General features: G+C 32.0%; 2 protein-coding genes across 3 annotated transcripts; one reads left to right on the top strand and one right to left on the bottom strand.

The window, feature by feature from the left end:
* Positions 1 to 5,633: 5,633 nt before the first annotated feature.
* On the top strand, positions 5,634 to 8,456 carry LOC11431318 (protein BOBBER 1). Its single transcript, XM_003588475.3, has 6 exons — positions 5,634 to 6,076; positions 6,945 to 7,117; positions 7,281 to 7,329; positions 7,449 to 7,615; positions 7,845 to 7,928; positions 8,162 to 8,456. The coding sequence occupies exons 1-6, from the start codon at positions 5,716 to 5,718 to the stop codon at positions 8,195 to 8,197; spliced, it is 870 nt and encodes a 289-aa protein (XP_003588523.1). The 5' UTR covers positions 5,634 to 5,715; the 3' UTR covers positions 8,198 to 8,456.
* A 910-nt stretch (positions 8,457 to 9,366) lies between these two features.
* Positions 9,367 to 14,650, bottom strand: LOC11430559 (O-acyltransferase WSD1). Of its 2 annotated transcripts, XM_024775197.2 has the most exons (8): positions 14,338 to 14,650; positions 12,699 to 12,938; positions 11,732 to 12,307; positions 11,108 to 11,174; positions 10,848 to 10,960; positions 10,201 to 10,410; positions 9,993 to 10,130; positions 9,367 to 9,578 (listed from the first exon to the last, which is right to left on the bottom strand). In XM_024775197.2, the coding sequence occupies exons 2-8, from the start codon at positions 12,879 to 12,881 to the stop codon at positions 9,411 to 9,413; spliced, it is 1,455 nt and encodes a 484-aa protein (XP_024630965.1). In that variant the 5' UTR covers positions 12,882 to 12,938; positions 14,338 to 14,650; the 3' UTR covers positions 9,367 to 9,410. The 2 variants fall into 2 exon arrangements, with proteins under 2 accessions (XP_024630965.1, XP_003588522.1); XM_003588474.4 differs by lacking the exon at positions 14,338 to 14,650 and having other exon boundaries at positions 9,411 to 9,578; positions 10,848 to 10,957; positions 12,699 to 12,881.
* Between the last annotated feature and the right edge of the window lie 4,733 nt (positions 14,651 to 19,383).

Raw genomic sequence — 19,383 nt, 5'->3', positions numbered from 1 at the left:
CCTTATGAGTCCCACACGTTTCCCGACAGAGATGAATCAATGTTAAGCGGCGGTGGAAACTTTGTACTAATCATATGAAAATATATAACTTTTAGGGACACTTCACCTTATGAATCAAAGTAATAAAAATGCAGTTAGAACCTTTCACCAACCTGCTATTACCATAAAAATCAACAATGAACCTCATAACATCATGTTTGAGCTCGACCCAAAAATCCCGACAAAACTGAAATTGATGCCATCCAGTTATAGACTTTTGAAACTACCGTAATCTCACACCGCCCTCTTCATCTCTTCCTCACTAAAGGGAACCTCAAGTTCAGACACATCCATAGAGATGAGAGTTTTAAACTGGAAATTTTCCACACCTGATCGCACTAACAGAAAAAATTTGAAGTGACCGTTGAAATGAGTGAAAACAACTTCTCAAACATTATTGACTTCTTTAATTCTCTCAACGTTCACAACAAAAATAGATATCACATTACCCCGTTTTTCTGCTACACATAACTCCATGAAAAAATTTGAAATTAGCGTGTCTCTCTTTTCAAATTCTTTGTATCTAATTTGTATACATCTATACTTCTATACTATATATATAAAGAAAATTTTCCCTTTTGGCTCATTTGGGCTGACTTTTTCTCCTTCTAAGATTACCCTCAATTTTGAATACAAATAATACATATAATGTATAGATAAAAGTAAATTCAAATATTAAAACAAAATGTAACAAACTATATATATCCGATTTTTTCTTTATCATTTAAAAAAAATAATGGATGATTATATGTACAAACACAATATTTTAAAAAAATGTAACAAACACAATATCCGATTTTCACTCACCCAAAGTGTTTACAATGTTTCCCAACCCAAGAGAACCCCTCAAGAGAACCCTAATCAAAGACCATCAACCCTAAAGTTACCTCCTTTGATTTCCCTAGTTTCTCTCTCTTGAAGCTCTTACCAAAAAAATGAAGAATGAATCCTTAAATAGTGTTCAGGAACGTTTCGAGCCCATCGTGCCACGATGGAGTTGGTAGCAGTACAATACTTGATCTTATCTCCTGCATCGTGCCACGTTCCTCCTGGGTCGTGCCACGATTTTTTCAATGGCAATCAAAAACTGAACCATTCAATCGTGCCAGTTTCCCTACAAACGTGCCACGATTTTTCCAAACTTCAACTTCAATTTTGAGACACATTTCAACATTTCTCCACCTTGACTCTAAATTGATGGTGATGGAACTTTAACCATCAACCACCATTCTCCTTTTGCATTTCCTTGCATCCAACTACACCAAGTAGCTCCACAAGTCTACACCAAAATCTCTTCAACCACGGAACGTCTCCCGCTTCCTTGAAGATCACCTTGCATCCAATCACCCTTGGTCTTTTAGGTAATCACACAAGCCACACCATACAGTCTTCAAACCCCGGAATGCCTTCCGTCCTCATGAAGAATTCACATGCTCACAACTAGAGCATAAACACCCAAGGCCTCCATAGTGGTACCATTTCCGGTGTTATCAACTCCACCTCAAGTTGAGCTTTATCTACCTCAACTTCCAAATGCGTATACACACTATGCCTTCACCTTGCAACTCCACCTCAAAGGTTGATCACGAGTATTATTCACACCGCCTCTCCAGGCTATCCTTCAGTATTCTTCCCACCGCCTCCCCAAGCTGATGTTGAGTGTTTAATGTCTCTCAAGACGAACACCACTCTACAAGGCATCAATATCAAGGTGAGAAACCTCACCTTCATCATCCTCCCAACAACTCACCACCAAAGCACCCGCATCCTCATACTCCTCGGACACAACTTGCGCGAAGTTCTCATTGTCCTCCGAAAAATCCCTCTTAAAGTGACCAAACTTGTGACACTTAAAGCACTTATACCTTTCCTTGTTACCGCTCTTTGAGCTTCCTCGGTTACCTCTACCTCCACCATTTCCTCTTGAAACACAAAGGCCTTCACTGTTTTCATTCGCTCTCAAGTCCTTGGACTTGGTCAACTTCTTGGTTCTCAAAGCCGATTGGATCTCCTCCAAAGTAGTGGTGCCCTCCTTACCATAAAGGATGGTATCCTTGAAATGCTCAAAAGACTTTGGTAATGAACAAAGTAACAACAAAGCCTTATCCTCATCTTCCATATTAACTTCAATGTTGGCCAAATCATCAAGAATTTTGTTAAATTCCGCCAATTGCTCCGAGATTGATTTAGACTCCAGCATCTTGAATGAATAGAGTTGTTGTTTCAAGAGTTGCCTATGAGCCAACGATTTCGTCTTGTACTTTTGTAACACTTTCATCTTAGTGGATTGGAGAGCTACTCTCTCCCCCAGATTAGGTCATATTGGACCGAATTGGGTCAACAATCTTGATGTGTTTGTTCCTTTCTTTCATTGCTTATCTTTATTGCTTTGATTATGCTTGTGGTGTTGCTCTACACTTAGATTTAGGTCTGTTTTTGTTGTTGTTGCTTGGAGACACTTTATCTATTGGTTACCACTTCCTTTGCTCCACACATCTTTGTTATTCATTGGTGTGATTTTGTCCGAATTCACAACATTAATGTTTCTGGTACCCTTAGCAGCTTACATTATGTGGCAGCTTCTATACCTCCTCATTGTTAATGTCTTGTGCCGAAAACGGCTTTTAAGAGATCCTGAAGTCATGACTTCCTATAGGTAATCAACTATCGCATACATATTTCCTTCCCTTTTTTTGAGTTCATAATAGTAGGAAGAGGGACGACAATAGATAGAGTCGAGATAGGTACTGTAAAAATGACTTGTATTATTGTATATAATCAAACTGACTTTTGTAACTTTAATGTTTGTATCTTTGACCACTAGATACTTTTATACATGCATCCAAACTTATTAGTCTCATTTTAGTTAACTTAAATATGGTCTGTCTTGATACATTTCATTGACAAACTAGTAGAATATTAATATCATTAATGGTAAAATAGTAGCAAAGAAAACATATTGATTAATTATTGATGTTACCCCTCCCTGAGAGTCCATAAAATCATATCTGCTACTATTTCAATAGAATTTCTGATGAGGGTTAAAACATCAAATTAGTTTATGCACTTCACTTTTCTTTCACATTGTTGACTTCAATGTTTTACAGGGAACTCTCAAGAAAAGCTAAGAAAGCAAACAATGTATGGTGGCACTGTAAATGCATATTACTCTTTTTCTTTTTTCATGCAAGCATTCCCTAAAATGGATACTTGTAAAACAAAGTTTAGATATTGTTGATATACATTTTGTACAAGTCCTTCAGGACCATCTGAGCTCCATGCTGCCATTTTTCTATTTGCCAAACACTATATAAAAAATGGATCAAATTTTAGCATAACAAATACTTCTTTTGGTAAAAGGGGTTTTATGATAAGCTCTCTCCAGAGTTTTTTTTTATAACTAAATCATGACTCCACAAACTAATCCCCTCTCAAGATAACTTATATCATAAATGATATCCATTTAAATTTTATCACTCCCGACAAATATTTTTTCATATGCACCGATCATAGATCAAACACTAAACCAAATAGTTAAGAGGTTCAAATATCTACATATTATTAATACTTTTTTTTTTTAATAAGAAATCGTTGAATTTTTGTCTTGAGTTTCCCAAACCTTAGGTTTACCCTCTTTTTGAAACAAATTATAGTGATGAATTAGTTTTCAAATTTTCTACCACCGAAGTTGTTGTCTTTGTAGTTTGTTTCTAACTCCTGAAAAATGAGAAAAATATAGAGATTAACGGATTGGAAGGTACCTCAAGGTTTGAGTTCCACGGTGAAATTGGGAACCGGTGATGATGATGAGGGACAGCAATGATTGTTTTTGTTATGAAAACTATTTCAATGGAACAAGAATAAAGAGAAGAACTGAAGGATAGAAGAGGAAAAAAATATTATATTATTCTTTGCAATGTGATTTATATGTTACATATGACTTTATATATATATATATATATATATATATATATATATATATATATATATATATATATATATATATATATATATATACTAGCATAAAGCCAGACACACTCTTTTTATTAAATACTAACGTTTGAAAATTATAAACGGTGTTTTTTTATGAAATTTTAATTTTGATTCAAAATAAAAAATATAAATGTTTTTTGATTTCAAATTATAACAACTCAAACTAATCATGATTATCTATTTCAATGAAACCAATAATATAACAAAAAAATATAATCTAATTTTTTTTTTCAATGACACCAACAACAGTCTTTATTATAGAAAAAATTATTGTTTAAGGGTATAATTGGGATAATGAAAAAGTAAGTACAGATACACTCATCTAGTTTGTTACACTTTTTAAATTATAAAGGAAAAGATTGGGCTCTTGTGTTTGTTACACTTGTATTTTAATATTTATATTTATTCTTATCTATTTGTTAGATGTGTTATCTGTATTGAAAATTGAGGGTATTTTTGAAAGGAACAGTCCAACCCAAAAATATTGAAAGAGGTAGTTTTCTTGATATATAGTATAGAAGTACAGATTATATAGTATAGATATAAAGAAAATAATATTTTTTTAGCTCTTTTGAGTTGACTTTACCTCTTTCCAAAAACCCATTCAATTTTGAAGACAAATAACACATGCAACAAATAGATAAGAATAAATTTAAATATTGAAAAAATATGTAACAAACATGATATGAATATATTTATGTCTGATTTTTTTTCCTTATCATTTAAAAAGTGTAACAAAGTAAATGAGTATATTTATACTTACTTTTTCATTATCCCAATTATATTCTTAAACAATTTTTTTCTATAATAAAGATCGTTGTTGTGTCATTAAAAATAAAGAATGTAGATTATATTTTTTTTGTTATATTGTTGGTGTCATTGAAATAAATAATCATGATTAGTTTGGTTTAATATAACTTGAAAGCAACAAACATTTATATTTTTAGTTTTAATCTAATTCAAAATTATATAAAAAAATATCATTAATAATTTTTAAATATTAGTACAATAAAAAGAGCGGAAAGACGATCACATAGTCAAAGATAAAAAAAAATGCAAAAAGAGGAAAACATAAAAGATAAGCTATTTTTTTTGGTCAAGTAGTATAAACTTGATAAACTCTTTTTTATTTACAATCTTTATTAAAATATTGATTGGCCTAATTTTTTTTTTTTTTTTGGTAGATTTGGCCTAATTTCTTCTATGATTTACAATTATGTTACATATAACTTTAACAATTAAGTGTGTTAAATGAAAGAAAAAAATGTTTACTTGACTCCAAAACTTAACTCAACTTGCAAAAATATCAAAATTGTTAGGCCAGACGTCATGATCGGGGTTTAAACTCCAGTACCTCATATGTGTGAGTTTATGATGGTTTTGACATCACGTCTATCTACAAAAATTCACTTTCTAATTAAAAAAAATCTTTTCCTTAAAAAAAAATAAATCAAGATTTTGAAAATAAATTGAAAACAAACTTACGAGCTAAACGGGCTTGGGCTCAAGTACGTAAACCGAGAAAAAGATAGATTCTAGAAGTTTCCAAAAGTACATGTTTTCTACTATATATATCAAAACCCTTCACGCATGTTTTCTTCACATAACTTGAAAAACTCTCAAACTTCACTTTCTCTTTTTCTCCGTATTCTCTTTTCAAAACCCTAACAAACTCAATCAACAATGGCGATCATCTCCGATTACCAAGACGATAACCAAACCAAAACTTCATCATCATCATCTTCCCAACCAAAACCTTCAAAACCTATTCCCTTCTCTTCCACCTTTGATCCTTCAAACCCAACCACTTTTCTTGAAAAGGTATTCGACTTCATCGCTAAGGAAAGCACCAATTTCTTCGATAAGGATTCCGCCGAGAAGGTGGTTTTGTCTGCTGTTCGCGCTGCTAGGGTTAAGAAAGCTAAGTCTGTTGCTGCGGAGAAGGCTAAGATTGCTGCTAAGGAGAAAGCAAAGGCTGCTGCTGAGAAAAAATTGAACGATGAGAAGTCCGAGGCGGTGACCGAGAAGATTGATGAGAAGGCTGGTAAGAGATTATCGAATTTCATTCTTTGCCCTAGTTTTTTTATTTTATTTTATTTTAAATTTAATTCTTGTTTATATTTTTTTTAAGCATTGTAATTATTATTGAAATTTGTTTGTAATGATGGTTGAAATTTATGTGATTAGAATATGAGTTATACATTGATTATTGAGATGAGAATGTTAATTGTTAATTATTTTAGGGTTTTACATTGTAATGGAGAATCATAGACAATAAGCTGCATGGTTGAAATTTATATGATGATATTATGAGTAACCTATGATGATGTTGATTCTTGATACTTAAAATGTTAATTTTTAATTAGTTTATGACTTTTTATTATGATGTAGAATCATAAACAATAGGCTAATGATCAAAACCATCTGTGACGAGATCATCCGTCCAAAATATCGAATAGAATTGAATATATGAGTCACTTTTTTATATATCATGGTGACTATTGTAAGCAACTTATAAGTTCATTGAATAATTATAGTCCAAATACATTAGGTATTCAATAAACTTGAAAAATGAACATGTGCTTATAACAGTGATCGGAGGAAGTACCTTAATTTTATGGTCTAATCCATACTCACTTGAATTTCTAACAGCCATACCCTAGAGTGTGCGTCTCTCACATAACTAAATCTGTACCACTTATCCTGCAGTGGATTGGTAATGGAAAACACCGGTCTATTACAATTGGATCCACTTCCACGCCCCCATAATCCGAACCATGGATCTGAGTATAATTTGTTAAATACCAAGACTAGGACTATTAATAGATTTTGACACTAGTGTTCTGTCCTTTTCTTCCCTCTCTAATTTGATGGCGTGTGGTGGAATTAATTCTGTTTTTTATAATGGACAGCACCAAATCAGGGTAATGGTATGGATTTGGAGAAGTATTCCTGGACTCAAACTTTGCAAGAGCTGAATGTGAATGTTCCAGTGCCAAATGGAACAAAATCAGGGTTTGTCATCTGTGAGATTAAGAAGAACCATCTAAAAGTTGGACTCAAAGGGCAGCCACCAATTATTGATGTAAGCATTTACTCAGTTATAGGAGTTACTGTTGAAAGATATATGACATTTGTTTGTTTTACATTTTATAATTGATGGTTCTTTCTGTCTTGAGTTTGACATTTTTAGTTTGTTTGAAGTTTTTATGATACCTTTGCTGATTGATGATTTTAAAATTTCTCAGAGGGAGCTATATAAATCTATCAAGCCTGATGAATGTTATTGGAGCATAGGTATGAAACTACTAAATTGTGTTTGTAGAAAATCCCTGTTACAATCAGAAATACAGTTTCTATTCTTTTGTTTGTGTGTTACTTAATTATTATTATTATTTTAAACCCTATATCTGCAGAGGATCAGAATACAGTTTCTATTCTTTTAACCAAGCATGATCAAATGGACTGGTGGAAATGTCTTGTTAAGGGTGATCCTGAAATTAACACCCAAAAAGTTGAACCTGCAAGCAGCAAACTTGGTGACCTGGATTCTGAGACTCGAATGACCGTTGAAAAGATGATGGTAACTACTTGATTTTTCTTACTTCAGTTACTTATATAATCTGCATTTGTTTTTGAATTTGTCATCGTTTTTTATTTCGTGTAATCCCGTTGCACTTAAATGAGTACTCATTCTAGTTATTTGCTATGGTTGAGTCAAGATGATTCTTGTGACAGACAGATTTAGATTGCATTGTTTTGGATTTTTAAGGTGCTAATAGGTTTAATGTTATGCTGTATTGTTCCAACAGTTTGATCAGAGGCAAAAGTCTATGGGCCTTCCTACAAGCGAGGAGCTTCAGAAAGAGGAAATGATGAAGAAATTTATGAGCCAGGTGAACCATTGATTTTTGTACTCATTTTCTTTGTCTTCTCATTTTCTATTGAGGGCCTGTTTGGATAAAACTTGTGAGATTGTTTGGATAACAACTTGTGACATATCTATAAGCTTCTTAAACTCTCCATGATAGCCTTCTAAAAGTACTTATATATAAGTACTTTTATAATAAAAATAATTTATCTTAAAAGCTCTTAATTAAGTCACTTATCTAAATTTTATGTTTTGCAGCATCCTAACATGGACTTCTCGGGTGCAAAGTTTTAGTAGAACGGTGCTATGATTTTGTCATGCTCTTTTTTGATTTACTACATACACAAGCTATCTTCAACGTTGGTGCTGAAAATACTTCATATATATCTTTTGAAATACCTATTGGGATAATCTTTTGTGTACATGTTTCGACATAGTTGTAGACTTCTAGTACCATCCTGGTTTATGTTAGGTGAAATCACATTGCGTTGAAAGTATTTTAGTTTTATATCATGCTTTGAGTAACAGTAGAAAAAGTTTCCATTGAATCAAACTATGTTTTATCTATTCCTGCGTAAAAATAAATAAAATAGGTTTGGTAAAAATAAAATGGGAATCCACCATTAATTTTTTTACTCAATTTTTATGTTAATAACTCATCCTACTTTTTTCTTTAATCAACGAGATTGAATCTACATGAAAACCATTTTTCTATATGATGAAATGGAACATATGTGAAAGACATGATGGAAAATAATTGGGGATCCATTCCTTATTTCGGATATAGTACATAACTGTGGATGTACTTCAAACATATCGAAGTCAATGTGATTGTCTTTGTCTACTTATCGTGATTGTACTTTAAACGTGTTTATTTTCTTCGTCCTTTGGCAAAGTAACTTCTTCTCATAATAACTAACGATATTTCAATCTAGCAACCATAGAAATGGGACAAAATATAATAATAAAAAGCGTTTTGAACATCAATCATAGTTTATAGTTTATAGTTTAAATGGAAGAAAAAATTATAATAACAAAGAGTTTTGCTAAGTATGCATGCAATATGTATGTTATTTTGATTCCCCTTTACAAAAAGAAAAAAGTATTTTATTTTGGGACTCTTAACACACCCTCCCCTCACGACTAGCACTATTGGATTTGATTCGTGGACATAAATGGTGGGTGACCTAATAGCGTGACCTAATTGGAGAGGTTCTGATACCATCTTAGAATGGTGGTTGGGCCACAAAATTGGCTTGTGATGTGAAGAGTGACTCCTCTTTATAAACTCTCAACAAGAATCTCTTCTAAGTGGGGTTTAACATGAAAAGAATATGCAACATTGTACGTTAAGTAAACATTGTCACTTAGTTTTGGAGTACATTTTATGAAGTTTATTTAAATAAATTATACGATTTTTACATAACTTTATTTGTTAAGCCAATTTTAAAATAACTTGATGATGATTGGAAAGTTTTATAGGAGCTCGTAATTAAATTCTTTAATCTTAAATAATTTCAGCAATGTGCCTTTTCTTAACAACATTATCACAAATGAGTTTGAGTGATTCTTCAAAATCATCACACAAGAGATAAGGATCTGGAATTATGGTTGGATCCACTGCCATTGAAATGGTCATTTGGTTGGCGTAACTTTGAAAATGAATAGTTAGTGCCTGCAGAAGAAATAGAAAGGTTTTAACGAGCTCTTGCAGTTTTCCTTTCTAAAAAAGGTGTATCACATTAAAAAAAACTATTATTAATCGTTCATTCTATTATATCAGCGGTAGTTAACTGCGGCTGACACTTTTAAGATCAGTTCAATCACTTTTTAAGTCGGTTCAATCAATTTTAAAAATGATAGCGGCAGTTAATGCCGCTGAAAAATCTGTCATTGATATAAAGGAATGAACAATTTCGCAAGTGAGAAGAGTAACTTTCCACATTAAAAGGGACAATGAAAAACTCAAAAAGGCTTACTCCACCCCAAAACATGTTAAAACTATATATAATTTAGAGAGGGATAGTAACCACTTCCTCCTATTCAAACCATCCTAAAACAATAATGATTGTAAGAAATTTAAGCTTACATGTGGGTGTCCATATACACTTGGAGCAATAAATGCAACAGGATGTCCATAGAAGCTAATTTCTTCCACTGGACCAGCTACATTAGAAAAAGCCATAGTAGTGTGAAAGAGAACTCTTCTTGTTATGACACCAGCAATCTGTATGCAAGTTCAAGTTGTAAAAATATTTTCCAAAATATTTAAAATACAAGTTGTTGTCAATATATACCTTAACTCCAAATAAATTGAGTACCAATTTTGCACAAGCATAAGAGCAAATAGCTTCCAATGATTGTTTTTTTCGATCAATTGTGGCCTTAGCTTGACGAACATATTCCAATGGATCTTCTTGTAAAGCAATGTTAAAAGGGAAGATTATATACCCCATCTTATTACCCCATCTGGCTTTTCCTTTCTCAGCCATCATATCTGCTAGATCCTAATTAATCACTAGCAATGATACATTAGTTGACTAAAAATAAAATAATAAATATTCTTTAGTTGAAATTACTTTTTGCTATAGAAATTAAAATTAATCATAAGAAAGGTAGAAGGACTACATATATTTTACAACTTATGAATTATAGAGATGTATATAAAATGGAACCATCAAATTTACAAGAAAATATGTAACCCTCTATTAATTATTGAGTGAAATTGATGTGAATCATAGTAGATCTCATTTGCCCACCTTGCTATATAGCGTAACACATAAATGTCAAGCAGTAACAAAAAAGTGTTTACGTATGAGAGATTTTTTTCAAGAGAAATACTTCATATTAGACTAACTTATTTGGTCCCTTGTGAGCATAATTCGGTTGACAGAATCGGGGACATTACATTATATCTAACAATTAATTTAGAAATAAAATCTACCTGGATTCCAGGAGAAGCTCTGATGTTAACTAGAATTGATGCCCTGAGACGAATGTTCTTGGGGATGCCACTTTTACTCATTGCAGCACCGTCATTTGCATTTTTCACACCTACTTAAAGGACGTATAACATAGGTAACAAATGATTAATTTGAAGCATTATGGTAGTTTTAGTAGATAAGAATAGTTTAACTAATAATAGCAATGCAAACTAAGTTTGAGAAAAAGCTGAATTAGAAAGAATTTTTTTTAGAAGCTTACCATATTCTCTATTCAGGTAGCGAGCGAGACCAGCTTGTGTCAACCCCAACAAAACGTCATTGATGGTCTAGTTAATCAACATTTATCGTAATCAAACACATACAATAATCAAAACCTCCTTAATTGTTTTTTAGAATAAAGATTTATGTGTAGTAGTAATTTTGTAGTAGCATTGTTATATAGGAAGGATTTGGATTGCCTACACTCACAAGTGATCCCTGCTAGATCAAGATCAAACAATTCAGATTTCATTATATGATTTTGATTTTTCTTTTAAATCCAAAAGTCGAGTTTGAAATCTAAACTATTTGATCTTGATCTAATGGCCACCAAAATAACAAATAAATGATTGTGTGAGATTGTCCATCGCAGATAATCCAAATTCTATATATGAAGCACAAAAAATTGACACGGACCACTAACACATACACATGAATACTAATTTTTAAAATAAAATAATCGATTGAATGCAATCATATCTTCGTGTGTGTTTCGTGAAAGACACCCAACACATCTTCAATCTAAAATTTAGATACTACCTAGATTGTTACAAACAAGTAGAATAAAAATGGAACATTGTACTTGGTTATAGATTTATGAATGGAAATAAGAAAATTAACTCACCGTTTTCATTTCAGCCTTGACAAGCTTAATATCATCCATACTAACCATAAGATACACAAATCTCTTGGTATTAAGCTCAACCCCATGTGCACCTTTCAAAGGAGTATGTGTATCCTTAAAGAACAATATGGTTAAAACAAGCAACAAAACATCCACAATAGTGTTCCAAATCAATCTCAACCCCCACAAAATACTCAACCAAAACGAGACAATAATCGAACAATTATGTACATTTGAGTCATCTCTCTTTCGCGTTGTTGGGACCGTTGGTAACGCATTAGGGTCAGAAGTTTTGCGAGTAGCTGCAATGAGAAGTGATATGAGAGAGGTACCATCACCAAGTGAATGGTGGATTCTAAATATTCCTATTGATTCAGCATTTGAGGTTTTGATGTTGAGGAGATGTAATTCCCATAGTGGTTTGGATATGTCTAGTGGTGTTTTGGTGAAATTGGAAATGTAGTCCTCAACAAATCTATCTGGGAAATCAATTTTAGAATCTATTTGTGGGACTATGATATGGTTGTCTAGGTCAATTGTTGTTTCTGTCCATCTAGTTTTCCTTCCTTTCTTAACCTGAAATTTGTAACAACAAGTTGAAAAAAGATATGGCCATGTGAGAAACATAAACTACAAAATATAAGACTAGTTTGTTTGTTTATTTTCTCTGTTTCAAAATATGTTATAAGTACAAGTTTTGTAATGTTACATAAATTTTCTACTTGAGAAGAGAAAACAAGGGACCAATATGACTATTCATTTGTCTTAGGTTTGATCTTGTTTCTCCCCACACTTGGAGAATGTCTCAACCACGTGGTATTTCTTTTCTTCTTTTATCTATGTTTTAATTACTGCTTCTTTTTTTAAATTGGTTTCAGTAAATAAAAAAAGTATTTCACTCAACATAAATAGTTGCTATAATTTAAGTAAAAAAAAAAAAGGGTTGGATGGATAGTATGTGACTTACAAGCTTGCTGGTGAACCTAGGATGCTTAAGAATAGTTTGACATAAACCATCTCTAATGACTTGAGGATTGATACTTGTCTTGCAACCAATGATGGCAATCACATAACAGTTAAAGGATGGTGAATGGAATAACCTTGCAGCTGGACTCAGTGGCTCACCACCACCTTCACTTGAACATGCCATTCTTACACAACCCTCAAGACAACTATTTGGATAGGACACATGTACATATATATGTGCCTGCTTATCAATGTGATCAAATTACCCAAAATTAATGAAATTTTCAGAGAAAAAAAAAATGATTTTTTCTAGAAATATAATATTGTTATATTTATGTCATTTAAATCGTCGGTGGGGTTGGTGGAGAATTAGGCTGTACACGAATTAAAGAATGTACATATATCCATACATGTGGGTGGGATAGATAACATATAAGATACCACTGTAGTAGTCAATAATCAATGTGAACCAAAATAGATGCAGCAATCTATCTTTTTCTTTTGGGTAATAAAGATGGACCAACCAGCATAACTAATGTTGAAGCTTAAATGTTTCTTAAAAACATATGAAAATGACCAAATCAGTTTTCTAATTATAAGTAGCGGTAGTTAACTACCGCTAAAAATATTTAACTATTTTACATGTATTTTTAAAAAGTTTTTGATGTTAGAAATGCAATTTTTACTAATGTTAGGATGAGATGATAATTTGGGTTTTCTCCAACGAAGTTATTTTTATATTTGGGAAAATGTCGGATTCTACTATGTTTATATTATCAATAATTTAAACATTGATTTATCATGTTGTAAAAGTCTTTTTCGCCTGACCCAACCTTCATTGGATGATAGAATTTCTAAAAAATTGAACAACTAGAATATATTTAATCTTTTTGTCTCTATATCTATATATAGGATCTTTTTAGAATATTTATTTGAAGAATAATGTTAACGGATATCTTCATGACACTCTTCAAATCTTTTAAATAATAAATTTTTATGAAAATATGTATAGCAATACATTGGAAATCAAACTATGTGACATTTTTATAAAAAAAAAAATATTTTAAATACTTCAAAGTGTATCACGACGACAATCATTAACAAAATCCTTATTTAAATAATGATATATGCAGCGGGAAACTTGCTCCTGAAAGTTTCACGACAATATAAATTAATACCCTTCCCCACGTCTTTATTTGTCAGCCACCACTTTATTCAACTAAAGGCCATATCTAACCGTTTCAAATTAATAGTGATAAGTTCATCATGTTTTCTCTAGATGAAAGCAACATTCTATTTATTTTTCTTTAAATATAAGACTCTCAATATAAATTTTAGATGATTTTATTAATTAATTACATTACTCACTTTTCTTGGTGTACATACAAAATTTTATAACATCTTTTTTATACTCCCATAAAACTCTATTTTTCCCTAAAAAAAATAGGATAGATGGAGACAGGTTATTGGAGGTGTAATGTAATAGGGTTTTATTTTTCCCTAAGAAGACAAAATTTCTTGGTGTACATGCAAAATAATAGGGTTTTATTTTTGTTTATTTAAGAACTAATTAATCATCCTCTAAGACATAACTAATTAATCATACATATATCAAAAGGAAGAGTGTTGAAGGAAAGAACCTGAAAAAGTTGATCTGGACCAAGAAGCCTTTATCTGTCTAGATCAAGGACAATATACGATAAAGATGGTAGAAACTCTGTCCATGAAATTAACTTGAATGATATCTTTCTCTGATCTCCTAATAACTCTTCTGCTGTGATAGTATATCTGACCACTCTCTATGTCTTGTGATCTGTGAGAATAGATTATTGGAGAGTTTCTTCCTTCTTCTGATGAGGTCTAATATTTGACAACGATGCTCCTTTAATGTGCTAGCAGACGGACACATCAAGGTTAGAATATGTGCCAAACTGCCATGGATTTCTTTATTCTATCTTTCCTTTTGCCTTTAATTAAGATTTAAGGGGTCTCCCCACTCCACCATTATGTCACATAAAGTTAATTAATTTTTCAGCTACTATTCAGTTAGGATGTCTAAGGTCCTATTGTATTTCACAAGACCAAATTCATAGTGTACACACAATGCACTTTTCCAAATGTAAAGTCAATTGTTTGATTAAAAATAAAAACTTATATTTCTAAGACATAATTTTTATAGACATCACTTAACAAAACCCTTTATTAAAAGAAGTATCTTAATATGTGTGTGTTTATGCACTCTAAATTTGATTTACTGACCAAACAAGAATAATTCTTGAATTAATTGTATGTACCCAAGTAAGTGTGGCAGAATGAATTAAAAAAAGTAAAATAGATACAAAGTTCACCGTTTGAGGGAAAAAAAAAGATATAGAAAAAACAAAAGTTAAGGATAACACCCAAACATAAAATAGGATCTTGCAGCCAAAAATGGTAGTCAAAAATAAAAGTAGGGTATTTTGTCTTTAACCATGCAAATGATAGCAGCTTAACTTTTTTAAGATGATTTAAAGAAAGCTCCTCGTATTTGAAGATTCTTCTTTTCTTTTATTCTATATGACCAAAACATAAGAAAGTCAAATCAAATGCAATGATAACCGTAAAATCTTAGATGATTCCCTAAGATGACGAAACTGATTTAAGTGATCGATAATGCAGGCCAGTTGAACTGAAACAAAGCCTAACCAATGCAAAATCATTCCCCAAATAGAGCCAAAAAAAAACGAAGCTTAAAAAAAGATGAGTCACACCTTCAGCTGAACCGCAATCAACCGTGTAAAGCTGGTCCTGATTATGAAGAACACCACACCTATTTTAATTTTATTTCATTTTTTTAAGGATATATAATTTTATTATAATCACTAAATTGTTATTGAATTTGTATTAAGAGGCCACATTTGGTGTAGTATGGTTTCAACAAAAGTTTATAAATGGTAGTAATCTCCGGTTTACAAGTCGATTTTAAAAGTTTGGGTTATGAAAAAATGTCTACACGTCAAAAGTTGTGAAGTTTCAATGATTAAAAATTACTTTGAAGATTCCTACACATCATTTTCATTGATACTAGGAATTAACAAATGGATACAAACAAAATTTATAAATAACTCATCATACATGGATGTTAAGAAAGAGGGAATTTTGAACTCCCAAAATGGAAAATATCATAGAATTGTACAACCACGTTCTACAAATATATCTATACAATACAAATCGAGTACTTAAAAAGAGACAAAATCAAGTTCACAGGAAAGGAGATGTGTCTAATGGTATTATGCCTCATATGGGCAATAAATATCTTTGAAGAATTGAAGTTCCAAAACCAATAATTACAAAGAAATAATACACTGTTGAAATGTACCGAAATAAGTGGTGTTATCTTTTTTTGTAGTGGGTTGCTCCTTTTTTAGGTTGTTGAGACCATCTTACTTGTTTCATGATTGTGAGAATTACTACAACATTCACATGATATGGTGAAGTGTTAGATATGCCAATTATGTCCCAAAAGAGAAGTTGTTCTAGATATGGATGAACAATTAAAGATTTTTGCTCCATCCGTGGACCGTGGTGGTGTAAAAGATGACATTCAAATGGAAAATCTATTTTCTTTAGCAATAAGTTATGATCCTTTTGAACTTGAAAAAGATGGTCTTAGAGCTGGTTGTGACTGTGAAAAGGGAGGATTCCATTGTGATTTGTCACGAGTCTTTCTCCATTAGAGGGGGATGATGTACCTTCATGTGTTCCGACACTCAAGTCAATGAGAGATCAAGAGAGTTAGGTAACTTTATGGTAAAATGTGACATACATGTGTTTTCAAGGGACATATGTAATGATCTGCACGTAGTCATAACATTGGATCAAAATTAGACAGTCCACGTTGATTGTCCGAACCATGATCCTGTGCAATTTAGGGCGTGTCTATAATATGATCCGCCGAGCACCAATTTCCAGTTGGACCTGAATTCTAACCCAGATTAGGCCTTAGCCCAATCTGAAACAAGTTCGAAGGTTGTATGCAAAGAAGTCGGTAAACAAATCCTAGAAATTTTAACTCTTAATGTTGTTGTGTTGTTTTTTAAGCTTTTCCTAAGCTTACTCAATGTTTATTGCTTTTACTTTGGGTTCATATAATTTACCTATTGCAAAGTATCTCATTGCTTTGAATGTGTATTTTTAGTGACATTTTGATAAAATTGACTCATAATATTATAGTTTTGGCCTTCGATTTGTGATTGTGTATGTTTAGAGTCTTTTTTTTTTTTTTTTAAATAAACATGACTCATACTCAAGACAGTTTAAGGGTAAGGTTACTAAAGCTCTTCTTTAGGCCTATCAGTTTTCATTAAATTTTATAAGCAAAATATATCCGTGCGTGCTCACACACACACAAAAAATCTTATATGTTAAAACTTGCTTTAGGCCTCACTTATTGTTGAAGATTTATGATAGACCATGCTCATACAATTATACTTTTGGCCCTTAATTTGGTGCAACTCTAAATTCTAGCCCCCCCCCCCCCCAATAGACGACGGCGTTACTTATCACTTATTGTTGAAGATTTATGATAGACCATGCTCATACAATTATACTTTTGGCCCTTAATTTGGTGCAACTCTAAATTCTAGCCCCCCCCCCCAATAGACGACAGCGTTACTTATGGTCTTCTCGCATTCTTCTCTATTTTTGAGATGATTCAGCAATTTTTTCCCGTTGGATTTAAATACAAACCCCTAGGGGGTAAGTATCATGACTATTGAAGCACAATTGGTAGAGCCATAGTGGGAGTTCAAGTATCATCATATTTATCCCTTAAGTCTCGGGTCCAAGTCTTGCGGAAAGAAGAAAACGCACTACATTATCCTAGAGATATGCAGCGAGAAGACCACAAGAAACACCGTCGACTGGTAGGGTAGGGTCAGACTGTTACATACTGTGTGACGTTAAAGGTAACGATCCATAATTCCTGCATTTAAAAAAAAACAAAAAACACAATTTCATGCATTAATTAATTCCAACCATCTGAATGAGATTAGTCACTCACTTTACACTTTCAGTAGGTCTCTTTAAATAGTTTTCATCATTCATTTGATATCAGACAGCCAAGATCAATAAATGTATCACTAATTTATTTCATGAATTTCAAATCTTAATGGTGAAGGTTATTGAAATACCATCAACCATGAGAAATTTCATATAATAATAATGATATGTTATTTTTTTTAGAGGAAGTAAATAAGCTGTTATAATAACTATATTTGGATGTTTGGAAGAATACATCCATACAACCCATAAAAAAGTTCCATTTGAAGTTATATTTGGATGTTTTGAACAATTGTATCTTAGAAGAAAAAATAGTATGTATTAGCAAAAATGGGGTGCAGTAAAGCAGATCCTTAAGAAAGATACCAACTATTTAACCATAGTTGGGCTTATTTTATAAACAAACCACCTGATGGTTGAGTAATCAATTTATCAATTAAAACCAGGAAATTATACCGCATACCCCTATATTTATTCTTTTACCCCTGCAAATCATGAAAAGTAAATTTTTTATCCTTTTATCGTTTGACTTCACCCCACAATTTTTTTTTTGAAAACAAGAGGGATAGTTTCCAAATTCATTCTTCTTCACCAACACAAGAGTCTATTATCTTAGACCATTTATCTTCATCTTGTACCCCTCATTTTAATACAATCCACATTCAACGATAAAACAAGAGGCAGACAAAAATAGTGTATTCAAGAGACGAAATTGAAAAAATTGAAACGTAAACATAAAACAAAAATCCTCAAAATTCAAAGAGTAAATAAACAGAACATTTGGGTCTTAATTATTCGGTTTATGATTTTGTAAATTGTATCCGCTTGTGTGTCTGAGTGTTGTTGTAAAATGATGTCCCGTTGTGTAGGAATATAAGGTATAATTTTGGTTATCCAAACTTACATGCTCCCAACCACCTTACATCCTCTACTCAAAATACCATTTGACTAAAAATAACAAGGGTTTGAGTGTCTCCGGTGTACTTTTTAAGCATTCTAAATTAAATAATCATTTCATAAAATTGTCAAAGTTTCCAATTTCCAATACACTTTATTACACAAACTTACATAAAAGATTACCATTTAAAGTTCTTAACTAATGCTCCAAGAGCACCGGTTAATATTTCCCAAATAACAAATATCAGCAAAACAAATTACATGTCCCGTTGTTAAAATAAAAAAAAAGTATATATGTAGCATGCTAAACTCTTTGTACTTTATACCCCAAATATATGATGATTAAACTAAAAATAGTATAAACATCGTTTGAGTTGTTGAAAGTCTATCATTGTTCTTGAATTTATAGTTTGCAACAGCATTAAGAACTCATCTGCAAAAATTGGGACGAATTAATTCACATTTGATCTATTATTATCGGAGATCACTTTGCTACATTTTTTTATCCTTTTAAGTTATTTTTAGGCTTCGACCAAAAAAAAAGAAGTTATGTTTAGGCTAAAAGAGAACTATGTCTAGTGGGTAAGAGAACTATATCCGGTGACGATATTAATTATAGGCTAAATTACACTTTTTGTATTTAAGTTATTTTTTAGGTTTCACTTTGGTACCTTCCCTTTTTGAAGAGTAAGTTCCAAACATTAGACACTTTAATCCTTTATTTTTGTTTTGTTTCATTTAGTCTCTTA

The sequence above is a fragment of the Medicago truncatula genome, chromosome 1 (assembly GCF_003473485.1).
Source record: "Medicago truncatula cultivar Jemalong A17 chromosome 1, MtrunA17r5.0-ANR, whole genome shotgun sequence".
NCBI classification, from domain to species: domain Eukaryota; kingdom Viridiplantae; phylum Streptophyta; class Magnoliopsida; order Fabales; family Fabaceae; genus Medicago; species Medicago truncatula.
Note: the sequence above shows the minus strand (reverse complement) of the source record. Positions and strands in the feature narration are given on the sequence as shown.

Excerpts from the sequence above, each read along its gene's own strand:
- LOC11431318 (XM_003588475.3), top strand. The coding sequence starts at position 5,716 with ATGGCGATCATCTCCGATTACCAAGACGATAACCAAACCAAAACTTCA. Across the intron at positions 6,077-6,944 it reads GAAGATTGATGAGAAGGCTG|CACCAAATCAGGGTAATGGT; the intron begins GTAAGAGATTAT and ends TATAATGGACAG. Across the intron at positions 7,118-7,280 it reads GGCAGCCACCAATTATTGAT|AGGGAGCTATATAAATCTAT; the intron begins GTAAGCATTTAC and ends AAAATTTCTCAG.
- LOC11430559 (XM_024775197.2), bottom strand. The coding sequence starts at position 12,881 with ATGGCATGTTCAAGTGAAGGTGGTGGTGAGCCACTGAGTCCAGCTGCA. Across the intron at positions 12,308-12,698 it reads CTAGGTTCACCAGCAAGCTT|GTTAAGAAAGGAAGGAAAAC; the intron begins GTAAGTCACATA and ends TACAAATTTCAG. Across the intron at positions 11,175-11,731 it reads TCAAGGCTGAAATGAAAACG|ACCATCAATGACGTTTTGTT; the intron begins GTGAGTTAATTT and ends TTGATTAACTAG.